The 18,305-nt window shown below is 39.9% G+C and overlaps 1 protein-coding gene across 4 annotated transcripts in view; it reads left to right on the top strand.

Moving 5' to 3' along the window:
- The first annotated feature begins 231 nt into the window (after positions 1–231).
- Positions 232–18,305, top strand: part of IKZF2 (IKAROS family zinc finger 2) — a 134,465-nt gene continuing 116,391 nt past the window's right edge. Inside the window, exons 1-2 of one of the 4 annotated variants that reach the window (XM_089672298.1) lie at positions 232–479; positions 14,120–14,168. In XM_089672298.1, the coding sequence (XP_089528424.1) occupies positions 14,135–14,168 (34 nt within the window). In that variant the 5' untranslated portion in view covers positions 232–479; positions 14,120–14,134. Of the gene's footprint in view, positions 480–8,924; positions 9,213–13,867; positions 14,035–14,119; positions 14,169–18,305 lie in introns of those variants that run through there. The other 3 variants (XM_089672303.1, XM_089672272.1, XM_089672290.1) reach the window with 3 other exon arrangements.

The raw sequence follows: 18,305 nt of genomic DNA, 5'->3' as shown, positions 1-18,305 counted from the left end.
GTCCCCTTGTATAAGGGGTTGTCAGCTCCAAGTTTGTGTGAAGTGGAGAGGAGGGTGATCGGGGCAGAGCCGGGTGACAGGCCGCCTGCCCGCCCGCCCGCACGATGCTACAGATCCCGGGGATACTGTGTCCTGGATCCACCCCTGGCTGCTGAGATCACTGGAGACATCGAGAGCCGCGGATCAAGTGCACTGTCCTGTAATCGATTGCCGAGCGCCTGGAGCCGCGAGCCTTTATTTATTGGCCGTGTGTCTGGGGAAGGCTGGCTGCTGCTGCTACTGCCGCTCGCTGGCTGCTTCATCCGTTTCTCTGGGTTTGACCAGCTGTCCCGGGCTAACCCCTGTGCTGAAGATGGAGGAAGTCAAAGCTGGATTACCCTCGGCTCCGCCACTACTACTGCCATAGTTCTGCAGTGCACGAGGCGGGGGGCGGACACACGGCACAGGGATGGAGCGGGGGCCCCGCAGGACCTGCTAAGGTGAGGGCAGTGTGCGGGGAGGGGGCCAACTCGGGCTGTCTGCGCTGTGCCGGGGGCACTGCCTGCCTGTCTGCCTGCCTGACGGGGACTTGTTGCTATCTAAGACGGGGAAGGGGGGAGGGGGGGGGCTGTCATCCTGCCGGCTGAGCCGGGACATGTGGAGGGCTCATCCGATCCTGGTGACACTGACCGCAGGCAGCCATAGGACCGGGCGACCAGCATTGCAGAGGAGGAAACACCGCTGTCATAGTCTGTGCATGGCAGAGTTCAGGGGATCACCGTGTGCCCATGTCATTTATTGATTGGTGTCCCCATGTCATTTATTGATTAGGATCGTTGTGTCTCCATGTCATTTGACAGGGTTCATGGTGTCCCTATGTCATTTATTGATTAGAATTGTGGTGTCCCCATGTCATTTGGTTGGGAGTGCCTTGTCCCCATGTCATTTATTGATTGGGATTATGTTGTTCCCATGTCTCTAGTGTCCCAGTGTCAATTATTGATTGTTGTCCCCATGTCATTTATTGATTGTTGTCCCCATGTCATTTATTGATTGGTGTCCCTGTGACATTTGACTGGAATATTGGTGTCTCCATGTCATGTTATTGATTGGTGCCCCCATGTAATTTATTGACTGGTGTCCCCATGTCATTTATTGATTAGGATCATTGTGTCCCCATGTCATTTGACTGGGTTCATGGTGTTCCTATGCCATTTATTGATTAGAATTGTGGTGTCCCCATATAATTTTATTGATTGGGAGTGCGGTGTCCCCATGTCATTTGATTGAGTCTGGTGTCCCCATGACAGTTATTGACTGGGATCATGGTGTTCCCATGCCACTGGGGTCCCCATGTCATTTTTTTGATTGAGGTCATGTTGTCCCTCCATCAATTATTGGTGTCCCCATGCCACTGGTGTCACCGTGGCTTTCGTTTATTGGGGTCCCCATGTCAAGTTATTGATTGGGAATGCAGTGTCCCCATATTATTTGATTGGTGTCCCCATGTCATTTGATTAGGATCATTGTGTCCCCATGTAACTTGGGTTCATGGTGTCCCTATGCCATTTATTGATTAGGATTGTGGTATCCCCTTGTAATTTTGTTGATTGGGAGTGTGGTGTCGTATGCCATTTGATTAAGTCTGCTGTCGCCATGTAATTTAATGATTGGCATCGTGGTGTTCCCATGTCATTTTATTGATTGGTGTCCCCATGTCATTTGGCATCATGGTGTCCCCATGTCATTTATTGATTGGGGTCATTGTGTCCCCATCTCATCTATTGATAATGAGCATGGTGTCCCCATGTCATTTGACTGTGAGCGTGGTGTCTCTATGCCGTTTAATGATTGGGATTGTGGTGTCCCCATGTCATTGTATCAATTGGTGTCCCCATGTCATTAATTAGGATCATTGTCACCATGTCATTTTTGATTGGGGTCACCTTGTCCCCATACCATTTATTGATTAGGATTGTGGTATCCCTATGTCATTTATTGATTTGGGATGGGAGGAGAAAAGCCTACACCTGAGATCCCCCGTGTACATGTAGCCTGGTCATAGGGGGGTTCAACTGCCAGCTTTATCATCATCAGAAATCTATCATATGTATGAGGACAGTGTGCTGTGTCCTGACTATAGCTATGCCATCCCATTGTCCTGTCAGTTGGACATTGATGAAAGTGTGACGGGTTTTATCAGCAGCAAAAACTGCATCTCTAATCATCTTGTGATATATCTTGACTATAGTGACACCATCCCATTGTCCTGTCAGTTGGGTGAAATGACTTGTCTTTTGTGCAGAAATCTATAGTGTAGATGAGGATCCAGTGATACATCCTGACAATAGTGACACTTTATAGTGACTGTAATGACACCATTCCCATTGTCATGTCACTTGGACATTGATGAAAGTGTGATGAGTTTGATCACCAGCAAAAAACAATCGCATCTCTGATGATCCTGTGATATACCCAGAGGATGGTGACACCATCCCATGCTCATCACTTGGATGGAAATGTGGCATGAGCAGCAGAATTCTGTAATGTCTCTGGGGAGAACATAATCTATCCAAACTATAGTAACTCTATCCTGTCATCATGTCACTTGGGTGGAAATGGGTCATTTTACAGCAGAAATCTATATTTCTGAGGATTCTATGATCTATTCTGATTATAATGACGCCATCCTATTGTCACTTGGATGAAAGTGTGACATGTTTCATCAACAGTATAGATCTCTATCATCTCTGATGACCCTGTGATATACACTGACTATATGGCACAGTCCTGTTGTGACATCACCTAGACGTGTTTAAAAGTGTGATCTGCTCTATAATGTCTCTGATAATCTTGTGATATATGTGGACTATAGGGGTACAGTCCTATTGTGACATCACTTGGATAAAAGTGTGATCTGCTCTATAATGTCTCTGATGATCCTGTGATATACACTGACTATAGGGGCACAGTCCTATTGTGACATCACCTAGACTTGGATAAAAGTGTGACCTGCTCTATAATGTCTCTGATGATTCTGTGATATACACTGACTATAGGGGTACAGTCCTATTGTGACATCACCTTGACTGAATAAAAGTGTGACCTGCTCTATAATGTCTGTGATGATCCTATGATATACACGGACTATAGGGGCACAGTCCTATTGTGACATCACCTAGACTTGGATAAAAATGTGATCTGCTTTATAATGTCTCTGATGATCCTGTGATATACGTAGATATAGGGGTACAGTCCTATTGTGACATCACCTAGACTTGGATAAAAGTGTGATCTGCTCTTTAATGTCTCTGATGACCCTGTGATATACGTGGACTATAGGGGTACTTACCTATTGTGACATCATGTGGATAAAAGTGTGATCTGCTCTATATTGTCTCTGATGATCCTGTGATATATGTGGACTATAGGGGCACAGTCCTATTGTGACATCACCTAGACTTGGATAAAAGTGTGATCTGCTCTATAATGTCTCTGATTTATAGTGACACGATCAATGGGACATTGCTGGAAGTGTGACATGTTTATCTCCATCAGAAATCTATAATATCTACTGTGATATGTCCTGACTATAGTAGTACTGCCCCTTTGTCATGTCACTTGGACTTAGATGAAAGTATGACATCACCAGCAGAAATCATTAATGTCACTTGTAATATTTTCTGACTATAATCGTATTATTCCATTGTTGTGTCATTTGGGCTTAGATGAAAGTGTGGCATGTTTGATCAGTAGTAAAATCTATCATGTCTATGAGGATATTCTGTTATATCCTGACTATAGAGGTATTATTCTGTTGTCCTGTTTTTGGCCATTGAAGGAAGTGTCAGCAGCAGAAATCTATAAGGTCTCTGATGATACTAAGATATATCCCAACTATAGCTACAAAGGAAGTGTGAAGCTTTATCAGCAGCAACAATATATAACATCTCTGATGATACTGTGACATATCCCAACTATAGTGGCACTCACTCCCATTGTCACTTGGTCATAGATGGAAGTGTGACATGTTTTATCAGCAGCAAAAGCCTATAAGGTCTCTGATACTGTGATATATCCTGACTATCATGTTTTCATGTCACTTGAACTGGATGAAAAGGGTGATATGTTTTAGTATAATCACCTGTAACTGACATTGCCATCACTGAGCTTTTAATTCTTGTGATCTGGATGACAGAGTGACATTTGCAGCAGCATTATGTTGATCCTGGAGTTACATGGAATATCACAATGGGAAGTGTCATTATCACATGATGATGTCCATGGATTCTTGTAACAGTGACGTTATTTATTCAGCAGCAGTCTGACTCCTGTGATCTAGTACAATGATATGTTGTGACAGTATAGCCTGTTATGTGATTGGGTTATTGTGACAGGTCTGAAGCACTTTGCGATGGTATTATTGTGACATCTCATGACAGCTGTGACAGTATCAGTCTAACTTTGGACTGTCTTTGGCATTTTATGACAGTGGTGGCACTGACTTTCTTGGCAGCAACATCTGTGTTGTGGTCCAATACAGTGACATACTGGGGGAGATTTACTAAAACTGGAGCACGCAAAATCTGGTGCAGCTGCGCATGGTAGCCAATCAGCTTCTAACTTCTGCTTGTTCAATTAAGCTTTGACAAAACCTGGAAGCTGTTTGGTTGCCATGCACAGCTGCACTAGTTTTAATTAATCTCCCCCATTATGACAGTATCTCCCAGGAATGTGATTGGATTATTGTGACATCTGTGGCAGCAACAGTCTAACTTTAGACTGTCCTTGGCGTCTTATGGTAAAGTTGCAATATCAGTGTTGTGGTTGGACTCCTATTGTCACTATCACAAAATGTCACCGGGTTAACAGAATAACATGTTCGAGAGTCGTGGTGAGTCACACTATTGTTATAGATTTGTGTGCTAATGTAAATGGTGTGAAGAGGGTAAATGAAGATGCATAGATGGAATTATGAAATAGTAATTACTGCCACTTCATATGTGCAATAATTGTGACCTGGCACCAGCTATGGGTGTGATGATTAGAAGAATGACAGGGAATATCTGTGTGATAATAAGAGATGTTAGACTAGGAGGTGTAATATTTCTTCTAGGACAAGAAGTGTGGAAGTGGGAGCAATGTGATACTGGAACCAACAAGGACATTTTGGATATGGTCTAGTTTTAGGACAGGGGCACTATGTCTTATGGAGTGCGGTAACCCATAGCAGCCAATCATAAATCACTTTTAATAAAGTCCAGATGCTACAGGTTGAGTTTTTGTTGTAATGGCTTAATGCACTTTAGAATTAACACCTAAGAACAAGTACCATCTACTGAATGCAGCCAATTCATTGGGAGTGATATGATTACACCGATGTATTGGTAATTGTATGGCACTGATGACAATGGTGTATTTGGTGGTAGTATAACAATGGTGTATTGGTTAATGGTGTGGTAATGGTATGACAATGGTGTATCGGTAGTGGTTTGACAATGGTGTATCGGTAGTGGTTTGACAATGGTGTATCGGTAGTGGTTTGACAATGGTGTATTGGGTAGTGGTTTGACAATGGTAGTGGTGTGACAATGGTGTATCGGTAGTGGTGTGACAATGGTGTATCGGTAGTGGTGTGACAATGGTGTATCGGTAGTGGTGTGACAATGGTGTATCGGTAGTGGTGTGACAATGGTGTATCGGTAGTGGTATGACAATGGTGTATCGGTAGTGGTATGACAATGGTGTATCGGTAGTGGTATGACAATGGTGTATCGGTAGTGGTATGACAATGGTGTAGTGGTATGACAATGGTGGTGTATTGGTAGTGGTTTGACAATGGTGTATTGGTTAATGGTGTACTGGTATGACAATGGTGTGTAGGTAATGGTGTATTGGTAATGGTATCACACTACATAGCAAACTACATGGTGTTTGGTAGATCTAAAAGGGATTTTACAGTCAGAGTTTAACATGCGGTGACCCTTTTTGGGCTTTCATTTTTTAAACCTTTGCCGAAAATATTCGATACAGAAAACAGTGGTGGTTGCTATGGGCAACATGGGCACATTTCCTCCTTCCAATTTAGATGTGTTAGGCTTGTTGTGAGTCATTTAATTGGATAATGACAAAGCAATGACATTTTGTAAACCAGCAGCAGTTACTGTATTTAGCTTTTTGCTGGATAATGGAATGTAATTACTGCTTGCCTTAATAAATGAAGGCCTTTTGTCAAGCAATTGACAGTTTGATATTGGGATGTTGTAACAGATGTCAATAGTAATGAATGGATGCTGGTGAGAATTAAGTATTAAGAGTGATACAAATCTGGTGGGAGAAAAGAGAAGAAAATGGCAGTTTGTCTGTCAGTGGTGGCATTGTTTTGTTGCTGATAGTATGACAATATTAACAGGACAGTGATGACTGTCCTTCTTTGTTCCCGAAAGGCTCTTTTCGTGTGTGTGTGTGTGTGTGTGTGTGTGTGTGTGTGTGTGTGTGTGTGTGTGTGTGTGTGTGTGTGTGTGTGTGTGTGTGTGTGTGTGTGTGTGTGTGTGTGTGGGCTTTACATATACCGATCTGTACAACTTAGCAATAGAGTATTGCTTCTTGACTTTTACATTTTTTCACACTTTTACTCCTGTTTTATCCTCTTTATTTTTATCTTTTGACAGTTGTCAGTCGCTACTGGTCAAATAGCTCTCCCAAACCCCCTTTCTTCAGATGACTCCACTCCAGCCCCTCTCAAGTGTTAGTTTTCCTGTTTCAACAAGAGCACTGGGAAAATACACCTGAAACCCTCTGCTGTAGATAATGTGTCCACTCTGGGCCCCCCCCCCCCCCCCCAGACCTAGTATCTCGACTCACCCTTGGATCTAGTATTAGTCAGGATTTAAGTGTTACCTGTACTGCTGGCAGTGGGCTGATTTTAGTGTGGGAAAGTCTTTACCACTCCGGCTTCATTGACGTCAAACCAGTGACGGCAAAACATACAGCAAAGCATAGGCGGATGCATGACTGTTACCCAGAATATGTCCACTGAGCACTGATGATCTATGGACCAATCTGGCTGGTTTTGAGACTGTGTTGTAGCAGTATGGTCATTGATTATGCCAATTGATATTTAATCTGTGCCATTTGGGTAATTACTGGATTTATTTTGTAATTGGACTTAGAGGTTAGAGTGCTTTTATATAAAAAAAAAAAAAGAGAGAAAAATATCTATTTTTTTATTTTAGGCAAGTAAATAGGAAATAGTGCCTAAAGTGATTGTAAACACTCACCTTGTAAAACAATCCATTCAGTTTAAAATATAAATGATAGGTAAAGCATTTGTGTATAGATATAAAACACATAATAAAGCTCCATGCACACTAGCATTTTTTTTAAGCCCTAAAAAATGCTGGTAATACTGTGTTTTTATTAGTGTTTTAGTAGCATTCAGAAGTGCTTAGGAGCGATGGCATTTTATTAGGTTTTCTACAGTACATGTAGAAGAAAAAAAAAGCTAGAAAAAAAGCCATTAGGTGCTTTTAGCTGTTTTCTTTCTGCTGGAAAAACGCTCCAAAAAACTTTACAAAAACAATGTTTGTTTTTTTTCTCTGCTCCTAGATGCTGAAGCCCAGAAAATGCTTAATAGCCTAAAGTAGTGTGCATGGACACACAGGATAACACTATTTAGCTTCTAGGAGCAGAAAAAAACGCTAGTGTGCATGAAGCCTAAATAACTTCCCCCCTCTTCTTCTTTTTTTTTTTTAAGCGATCGCATACCCCCTGTCCTCAGTTGCATAGAGAGGTGAGGGAGGAGAAACAGTGAATGGCTGTGCTAGGGGTGTGTGTCAACCAAAGTCTGTTCATTGGAGGAGAACACCCAGAGTTTTCAAGCACAGTTAGAGAACTGACCATGGTATGCTCTCATGCCTAGCATGGTCAGTTTTTAATAGAAAAACATAGGGACTGGCAGGGAATTCACACAAAGGAAGCAATGCTAAGAGAACAGGACACTTTTTCATACAAGTACATGGAGCATGCATGTGCATATTAGAAATATGAAATGTTGGGTTTAGACATTCTTTAAGAACGTTGTATTTTCAGGGCAGCCAACTGGAGGAGCTCTTTGCGTCCTACCATGTGTTTTGCATCCTTCGCCCCTATGTTCCAAAAAGTCTTGTCTATAGGACTCAATAGCTCAAGCAGGTTGCTACTATTGTGCTTTCTCTTTAGAATACCCATAGTGCTCTGTGAAACTATTGTGCTTTCTCTTTAGAATACCCATAGTGCTCTGTGAATTATTTGCTAAGCATTACGTGTTTATCTGTAAAACAGACTGTAAGTGTGTATATTTGTGTGTATGCATGTACATGTGCGTGTGTGTATAAAATATACATTTATTTTATGTGTGTGTGTGTGTGTGTGTGTGTGTATCTCAGAAAGTGTCACTTGGGTTGATCTATTTCTTTGTAGAGACAGTGTTTTGTTGTTTGTTGGCACTGATGTGATATTGGAAATGTGTAACATGGTGTATTGGGAATGTCATGACCATGTAGTCTGAGTAGTCCCATTGAATGGGATGAGTTGAGAACTGGTTGTTGCCGTTTACAGCATATAATTACTGAAGCTGTAAAATGTAAATGACCTTGCTATTGAATTGTGATGCTTGGCACTAGTAGCCGTCCTGTGACATAGCATGTCAGTAACAGTCTTTTTTTGGCAGTGTAATGGTTGTGCACGTCAGTTGTGGACTAGCAAGGTGTTCTCAATGACAGGTGTATAGTGTCTCCTGTCTGATGGTGTTGACCCTCATCCCACCCAACATGTCCTGACTATGGAGCTGCACTTTCCCTGTTTCCCTGGCTGTTTTTTCTTCTGCTAACCCTACCTCCTCCCCTTTTTTCTTCCCCTGGTTTCTTTCTCAGCTGCTTCAGAAATAACCGGTGGATCCAGTTTTGTTTCTTGTTAATCTCATTGCTGGAGCGATGACCTCCCTCTCCCTTCTCTTTCCTGAAAGTACGTGACATTCCTAACTTTCTTCACTAGTCTACCCCAAGAGCTGAACACCGTCCTGCACTCTCCGTCCCTGCTCCTGCACTCCTCTCTCCTCTGGCCAGGTCAGAAGTGCCTTGCTCTGATCATTTCAGGACTGCCCCTCTCATCAGCACTCCAGTCATCCAGGACTGCCCCGCTCCTCCTCATCTTCACCTGCTAACTGAAATCAATGGAACAGACCCATACCTGAGGTAGTTACGATGTGAGCTCTTCTTGTACACACAGACATACGTTTTCATATCATGTTTTAAGACTGTGCTCTCATCTTTGTCTTGCTTCTGTCTCTTCTGACATTACATTGCCAATATTTCCCAAATCTCTACTTTGTACTATAAATGTTGGTGTACATCATCCCTTCTTTACATGGCAATTGTTTGTCTCTAGTGTGTTCAAAGGAAGGTGCTTCATATTCTATTTTGGGGTACCTTTTTCTAATATGTTTCTTCTAGTTTTGGCTTGGACCTACTTTGGTGGTATAAGCTGTGTAACGTGTAGTATATGTACCCACATGGGCATTTTTGGCAGTCTTCAGGGGTACGTTGTAACATGTAGTATGTGTACCCCTAAGGCTTCTTCCTGCAAGGTTTTAGGGGTACATTGTAACATGTAGTATATGTACTCCTAGGGGTACGTGTGACAAATTGTAGGGGCACATTGTAATATGTAGTATGTGACAGATAGGAGCGGTACATTTGTAATATGTATTATATGTGCTCCTTGGGGTACGTGTGAGAAATGGGAGTACATTGTAATTAAATACTGTATGAACTCCTAAGGGTTTATGTCACAGATTGGAGGAGTACATGGTTATATGTACTTCTTAGGGTACATGTGACGATTGGAGGCATACACTTTAATATGTAGAGTTAGTACTCCTAGGGGTACGTGTGACAGGTTGGAGGGGTCCATTGTACTATGTCGTATATGTACTCCTAAGGGTACGTGTGACAGATTCCAGGGGTCCTTTCTAATAGGTAGTATGTGTACTCCTATGGGTACATATGACAGATTGGAGGGATATATTGTAATATGACGTATATGTACTCCTAAGGGTATGTGTGACAGATTGGAGGTGTAAATAGAAATATGTAGAATATGTACTTCTAAGTGTATGTGGGACAGATTTGGAGGGGTGTCTTGTAATATGTAGTATATGTACTTCTTGGGGTACGTGTGACAGATTTGAGGGGTCCTTTTGTAATAGGTAGTATATGTACTCTTAAGGATACATGTGACAGATTGAAGGGATGTATTGTAATATGTAGCATGTATACTCCTATGGGTACATGTGACAGATTGGAGGGATATATTGTAATATGTAGCATGTATACTCCTATGGGTACATGTAACAGATTGGAGGGATATATTGTAATATGTAGTATATGTACTTGGGGTACGTGTGACAGCTTGGAGGGATGTATTGTAATACGTGTACCCTAAGAGTACATACACTACATATAACAGATTGGAGGGATATATTGTAATCTGTAGTTTGTGTACTCCTACAGGTACGTGTGATTGGAGGGATATATTGTAGTATATGTTCTCCTAAGGGTATGGGTGACAGATTGGAGGGCTATATTTTAATCTGTAGTATGTTTACTCCTACAGGTACATGTGACAGATTGGAGGGATATATTGTAATCTGTAGTTTGTGTACTCCTACGGGTACATGTGATTGGAGGGATATATTGTAGTATATGTACTCCTAAGGGTATGGGTGAAAGATTGGAGGGATATATTGTAATATATGTACTCCTAGGGGTACATGTGATTGGAGGGATATATTGTAGTATATATACTCCTAAGGGTATGGGTGACAGATTGGATGTATATATTGTAATCTGTAGTTTGTGTACTTCTAAGGGTGCATATGCCAGATTTGGAGAGGCTCATTGTGAAAGGCAGTACTTGTACATCTTGGGGTACTTCTGACAAGTTGTTTTTTTATGAGGAGCACATTGTAAGACATATAAATCCCTCAGCACAATTCTGAGAGTTTTGAGGGGTACATTGTATCATGTAGTATATGTACCCCTTTGGTTACTTTTGATTAAAGGGGTAGAGTTGCTGATTTAGTTATCATGCAGCAGTAGCAGCTTAAACATCAGCAATCAGGATTCCACTACAATGCATTGGATATTGTTCCTTAATTATAACTATAAGAAGAAAATCCATAAATTGACACTTTCCTGGGGTAACTGGATACCGTTTGTTTTTAATGTGATGCTTCACAACTGAAAACATGTCAATAATTTGTCCCCTTTGTTGTATTTAGTAAATATTTAGTCTTCTGATAATATGTGAACTATAACCTGCATTTTAGCAAGTTTTGAATGCCCTTTTAGTATTGTTGATGGGTGCGTAGTATATTTAGTGTAGAAGTGCGCTATCTGTTTTGATCTTTTTCTTTGAGGATAGTCAGATTAGACCATCAAAACCTGCTTGTCCTTTTGTGCCATATCTATTCCATATCACAGCTGGCTTGTAAATTAGCAACTGGACCTGATGTTATCAGTGCTAGTTCCAGGGCATCCATCTAGTCGACAGTTCAGGGGCTACTGACTCTTAAACCTGTTACCTTTCCTATATTTAAAAGTTTTTCAGACTTTTTTTTTTTTTTTTTTCTCTACATGGTTGGTCTGTAACATGTTGAAACAAACCTGTTATCTGTCACTTGTGAAAGCAATTTGATCTGTCTGACAAAGAAAAGGAGAAGACGAGAAAGGAAGGGGGGGGGGGGGAGTACTTATTTAATATATGCGGCATTTAGAATTATAGTTTTTTTTTTTTTTTGTTTGTTTTTTTTTGTTTTGTCCTTTTACTTTTTTGGGAAGTGATTTGGAGACGAGAGTCGAAGCAGCCTACTTTCCAGTAAGTAATGTAGAAATTCCAGGAGCAGGAGCTAAATATACTTGGTGGATCAATACAGAAATGGCTGGTTGTGAATAATTTAACTGGCAGTGCTGGAACAGTTTGGAAGCTAAAAGCGAACGGGGAAGAGGTGACAAGAAAATTCCTCCTTCTGGCCTGTGATGTAGATCAGGGCTGTAGATCTTGACGAGTTGCTTCTTTTTCATCGTATTTATACTTTGCTACCTATAGAGGAATGACAGTTCATTCCACTGACGTGCTTTCCGAGTTCACTCGTTTCCTATATTCCACTGTTTTTGTATTCGCTATCCTGCACTGAATGTATTGAGCACCCTGTCATCAGACTATCGCCCTGTAACGTATTGATTATATCAAATCTTTAACAGAGCAAAGAACAGTTATGATGTGCGGGAACTGTTGGCAGCCTATCAGATTATAGCTTACATCAGCTAATCTTACCAAGAGTGTAATGTGGTTTCTAACTGGTCGTCATGTTATATTCTACTTTTGCTTTGCTAAATGAAAGCCTTTCGTTTATAAAAGGGAAGTTTGTAAATTGAATTCTTTTTACGGAAGGAAGAATGTGCTCCGTTTTTTTACATTTTTTTTTTTTTTTTTTAATTGTGTTTTATTCTATACATTTGATTTTAAGATGGCATTTGCAAACTGTGCCAGCAAGGAGTTAAGCTAGCCCCATAAGGATTCTGTTTAATGTAAAGTCCAAGAGATCAGAACCAACACAGGAAGCAATCTCAAACTGACCGCATAATCATTTCGGTTTATAGGCTGTGTCCAGTAAGTTTTTGCTGCACCGTGCAATGCATGTATTATTTAATCTCACACACCAGTTCCATGTCCATCAAATATTACATATACTCTATTGTGGAAGTAGAGGAAACTGACTCACATGCAGCACTGTAGTTTTTTAAACAAGGCTGGGAGAAATAAAGTAGCACAGCCTTTTTTTGTGATCAGTAAGGTAAGACACTTTTTTCTTCTCTTTCCTAAATAATCGTTTGCTCAGCAAGACATTCATTTGTTTTTGGCAATGTGGTACATCAAATCCACACTGGTTGCTAAAACTGTCAACGTCTGGTATATAAAACAAAATTGTTATCTGTAGCTGTCTAAACTGACTTATTTTCCCCTTTGCTGTTAAACTGTTTGTATATTTTAATGACTTGCGACCTACTTTAGATTTGGTGGCAAATTGTCTAAATTCTGTTCATTTGTGGGAGGAGGATGGGCATCTAAAAAAAAAAATACTAACAAAAAAAAACCCTTTTATGCTCTAGATAAGTGTTCCTCTTTTGTGCAGCAGTTGGTGCACAACAGGTTAACTATGTGATGTCAGGTTCCCACTTTGATAATGGTGTAACTTATAGCACTCAACATCTTGTTTGTTTCAGAGGGGTTAAATCACTTAACACAGGAAAACCTTGTGACAAGCACTCGACTGACAGTGGGGAGATAGGTACATTTAGGCTGTGTTCTTGTAGAGTGTCTGTATCCTCATCAATTTTTTATTGTGCCTTATTTTTGGCAGTTTTTCCACCCTTTTTTTTTTTTTTTTTTTTTTTCTTTAGCTGCCCAAATAGAAATTCAAGTTCAGCCAGGTTCAATTCCTTTAATTTTTTTTTTGTTTTGTTTTTATTTTTTGTTTGTTAAACTGTTTTTTTTTTTTTTTTTTTTTTTTTTTTTTTTGCACTTTTTAAGTAAAAAGTCATTTTGCGTGTGTGTGTGTGTGATTGTGTGTGTGATTGTGTGTGTATATATATATATAAAAAATTATAATTTTTTTTTGTATATTAAAATATATGTATATATTATACATTTTATTTTTAATGTGTTTTATACATGTAATAAACTACTTTTTTCTACAACAGATATATATTTAAGAAGGTGCATGCACTGACTGCTGAAATATTTTTGTGTATGTTAAGTTATAGGGAAAGTAAAGGATTGCAATGTAATTCACGGAGACAAACAGAATATTTGCGAGGGAGATTGTCAGTTTTTCAAAACACTTAAAACAGACACCTACCTTTTTGGATTTGTACATCATAAAAAAAAATGAAGGCATGGATCTCAGCAGGTGGCCCAGATATATGTACAATACTGCCAAGGCAACAGAAAAATGTAAATACTTTGTTACAAATTACACATTTATTGCCTGTGGAAGGTTTCCAGTTTTTTTTGAAGGTGTCCTATTTTTATATTTCAGCACTGCTCTTTGACTATGGAAACAGAGAGACCCGATGGATATGTAACTAGTAAGTGAAAATTTTATTTAAAAAAAAAAAGTTTTGCCCTGCTTTTTCTTGTGTTAGTATTTCATTTGCCTGTGGAAGAATCCAGATTGCTTTTTTTTTTTTATTAATATATAGAAATGGGACATATCATAGGAAAATGGTAAAGCAAGCTTAGTGGTGCAAGGAAAATACTTACTACATAGTTGAGGACATTTTAAAATCATTTCTAGGGATTATTTTTTACTGCGTGTATCTAAACACGATGGTGCCTTGGAAAACCCATTTATTGTAATAAAAAGTTCACCAAAAAGCCAAAGTACTCTGAATAGTCCTGATTGAGTAGAAGATGAATAAAGGATTTTCGGCAGCCAATTAGTGTTGTAAAACAGGGACATTTTTAGGCACGCATTTTATATACATTTTTAAAATGTAGGATTGACTTCTGAAAACCAAGGACAGGCACTGCAGTTTTACTAAATGTTCTGTAAGTGCTTCTGGTGTGTTCAGCATTCTGTTGCACGTTTTTCAACACCAGGTTTGGTGGAAGTGAAAGTGTTAAGCTGGCTATAACTTTCCACATAAGTCATCCTTCTATAGATATTTATGAATACGTTTTTTTTTTTTTTTTTTTAAACCCCCCCCCCCCCCCATCATTATCAGTGCGCAAAGCTTCAAGAGGGCAAAACTTGCTGAACCAGCATTCTTGGGTGATTGTATATCCTATTGACCAGGTTTGCCCAAAGCCTGTTGGAGTGTATGGTATCAGGCTCTCAGTGACGGTAACAGGTGCATTTGTTCCCTTGTTCCTTGCAAGATATGTTGCTGCTTAACTGACACAACTTTTCTTGGTTACCAAGCTCCTGGCTGACGCCTAAATGACATATTGTTTGTTTTGACATAACAGGCGCGTTTTACATATGTTGCTTGAGGAAAGGGTGCAGACTAAGTGAAATGTGTGGCTCTTCTGATATGTTGAGTTAAATTTACATTCGTTTGTTTTCACTCATAACTCTTTACTAACTATGTTTAGAAATATTGCCCTCACAATTTTTGTGACAGTCTGCAAGTGCCCATGATTTCAGAATATTTCTACAAAACTTTTAGGGCTTAACACATGCCTAGCGACCTGCATTTTTCTACACAGGTTATTAAAACAATGTATCTCTATGTGCCTTGCTCATATCGCAATGCTGTGTACATGTGCAGTGCGTTGTCTTGGGGTTCATGCACACTGATGCTCCTAAATGGCCATTTTCAGGGGCTTTGGGTGTTTTTTTTTTTTTTTTTTTTTTTTTGGCTAAGTCCATGAAAACCTCATTAAAATCTTGTAAGGAACATTTACTAAAACTGGAAAGTGCAAAATCTGGTGCAGCTGTGCAATGGTAGCCAATCAGTTTCTAACCTCAGCTTGTACAATTAAGCTTTGACAACAAAAAATGGAAGCTGATTGGATGCTAGGCAGAGCTGCATCAGATTTTGCGCACACCAATTTTAGTAAATCAGCCCCTGTATCCATGCACACCTAGGCTTTTAGAGGAATTTAGGAGCAACAGAGTTTAGAGGCAATCAATGCTCCTCTCCTGAACACAGAAAAATCACATTCAGGAGGGGAGCTTTAGGGAACGAAAAACTCCAAACTCATCTAGACGCTAGGCACGGTTAGTACTTAAGTGTTCATTTCAATGGCCATAATAAATTAAAATTCTGACTAATGAAAAATGCCCAAATACGCCTAAATGCGTCTAAATGTGTGCCTTTTTGAGAAACTGCGGTTTAGGTGCGTTTCTTACACTGATTTATTTTCTTGTCAGGAGAAACCACATTTACAATAAACCAGTGTGCATGAGACCTTAAAATGCAGCATGAATGTCTTTTAATGTAATGCATATTAACACAATGTAACAGAAGTAAAAAAAAAAAACATTTATTTTCATTTTGCACCTTTTCAGGGAACTAGGAAGGATATTAAAGGAAATAAGACTGCAAAATGCTCATAGCTGAACATTAAAATGCAGGCCAACAATCATTACTGTACGTGCGTTTGTATGTGCAGTATGGTAGGAAAGGACCTTTAGGCTTGGTCATACCATGTCCAGTGACCTGCACTGGGTAAACAGAGGTCACTGCAAAAGTGCATAGAAAACACATTAATGCATATAAATGCAACGCACTGTGATTAAAAATGCATGCAAATACGCATTACTGAACATGTATTATGTGCAGTATTATTATTCTTATTATTTCAGGTACTTATATAGCACCATTAATTTTTGCACAGCGCTTTACATATATATTGTACATTCACATCAGTCCCTAACCCTCAAGGGGTGTACAATCTAAGGTCCCTAACTCCCTAACTCCTTCATACATACACATACTAGGGCCAATTTAGACAGGATCCAATTAACCTACCAGCATGTCTTTGGAGTGTGGAAGGAAACTGGAGTGCTCGGGAAGAAACCCACGCAGGCACAGGGAGAACATGCAAACTCCAGGCAGGAGGTGCCGTGGCTGGGATTCGAACCAACAATCCTAGTACTGCCAGGCAGAAGTGCTAACCATGTAGCCACTGTGCTGCTGGCCGAGTATGGTGTGAAAGGATCAAATGACAGCACACTAAGCTCTGGTTCACACTGATGTGGTGCGGAATTCACAGCGTTTTTAGTGCGATTTCCGCACCGCATCAGAATCGCACCCCTTTCTTGCGAACCTCTGCAGGTGTGTATGTTAACAGCCCCCCCCGAAAGCGGTCCACAAAACGCAGTGCAATGTGCAGAATCGGATCGTATAGGTGTGAATACATATGCGATGCGATTCTAGTGAGGACCCAAAAAAGGGTCCTGCACGTTTTGGGTGCGGTTAGAATAGAACCATACAAAATGTATGGCTCCAATCGCACCGCACACAAATCGCATGTGATTTGCACAGGAATGCGGTGCAGTACCTGTGCAAATCGCATGCGATATACCCCACCGCACAAATGTGAACCCAGGCTAAATATAGAAAAATGGTAAAGAAAGTTTGAAGTGATACTCTATTAGCGAACTTAAGATTCAAGCTTTCAGGATGACTTAGACCCGTCTGGCTGTTTGAAGTTTGCCAATAAAGGGTATTTGTTAAACTTAACTTTTTGCGGTAGTCCATAATTAACCCTATACAATATTCTAATACTAATAAACACGTTGCAAATGCTTAAGACATTCATTAGATGAATTCTTATATGTTTTGGACTTACTTTTTGATCTATTATAGCGTGCACTCATGCAGAGGTATAGGCGCAAAAATGAATTAATCAAATCAAAATATTTTATATTAACAGTCCAACTCAAATTAGGACAAGTAATGAAATGAAAAGCAAGGAGCACCAATGTGAAGATTTTGCAGACAGTGTATTTTGATAACATCAGGCCTTTGCACTTCTTTTCAAGTCAGCATAATAGCCTAATCACCATTTTATAGAACACTGATCACAGTATGGCTATGTACATGCCAATGTTCATGTGTTTTGGTCTTTTCTGTGCTGGTTGTAAGGGAAAATGACTTGTTTATACCTTAGTACTTGGGTTAATGTGTGTTGTGTTGATTCACATGCTATGCTTTTTGGAAGGAGTTGACGTGAATGGTAAATTGCAGGTCAACGTGCTAAAAATCAGATTATTATTTTTTTTTTAACCAACGCACTGAAACACTACACATTGGCCGAAACAGGCTTTATTGAAAATGGCTGAATTTCTGATGAATTGTGTTTCCACCTATCGGACTTCTCTAGTGTTGGCTATACAGATAGAAATCTTTAGTCAATTTTGGCCAGATTTCCATCGCACTTTAATTTATTCATCATCAGCAGTTTCATGTTGTCAATGGAAACTGATCATGGTAGGTTGCCCTAGGGCTATTCTGTACTTTTTTTTTTTTTTTTTTTTTTTTTTTTTTTTTTTTGGAAAGCTGGTTGAAATCCTGTGAAAATAGCTGTGTTTTACAGTAAGTGTTAAGACATTTTTACCCTGTACTTCTAGAGCAGCCTATCTCAACCTTTTTACTGCAGAGGAACCCTCAACGCAATCTTCTATTTACAGGGAACCCTTGCAAAAAAAGGTTGAGGGTCAGTGTGAAGAATGTCCCTGTTGTGGTAGTCACAATGCCACTTTTTATAGATAG

This window comes from Staurois parvus, unplaced genomic scaffold (genome assembly GCF_062004578.1).
Source record: "Staurois parvus isolate SC_StPar_1 unplaced genomic scaffold, SC_StPar_1.0 ptg000011l, whole genome shotgun sequence".
In the NCBI taxonomy this organism is placed as follows: Eukaryota; Metazoa; Chordata; class Amphibia; order Anura; family Ranidae; genus Staurois; species Staurois parvus.
Note: the sequence above shows the minus strand (reverse complement) of the source record. Positions and strands in the feature narration are given on the sequence as shown.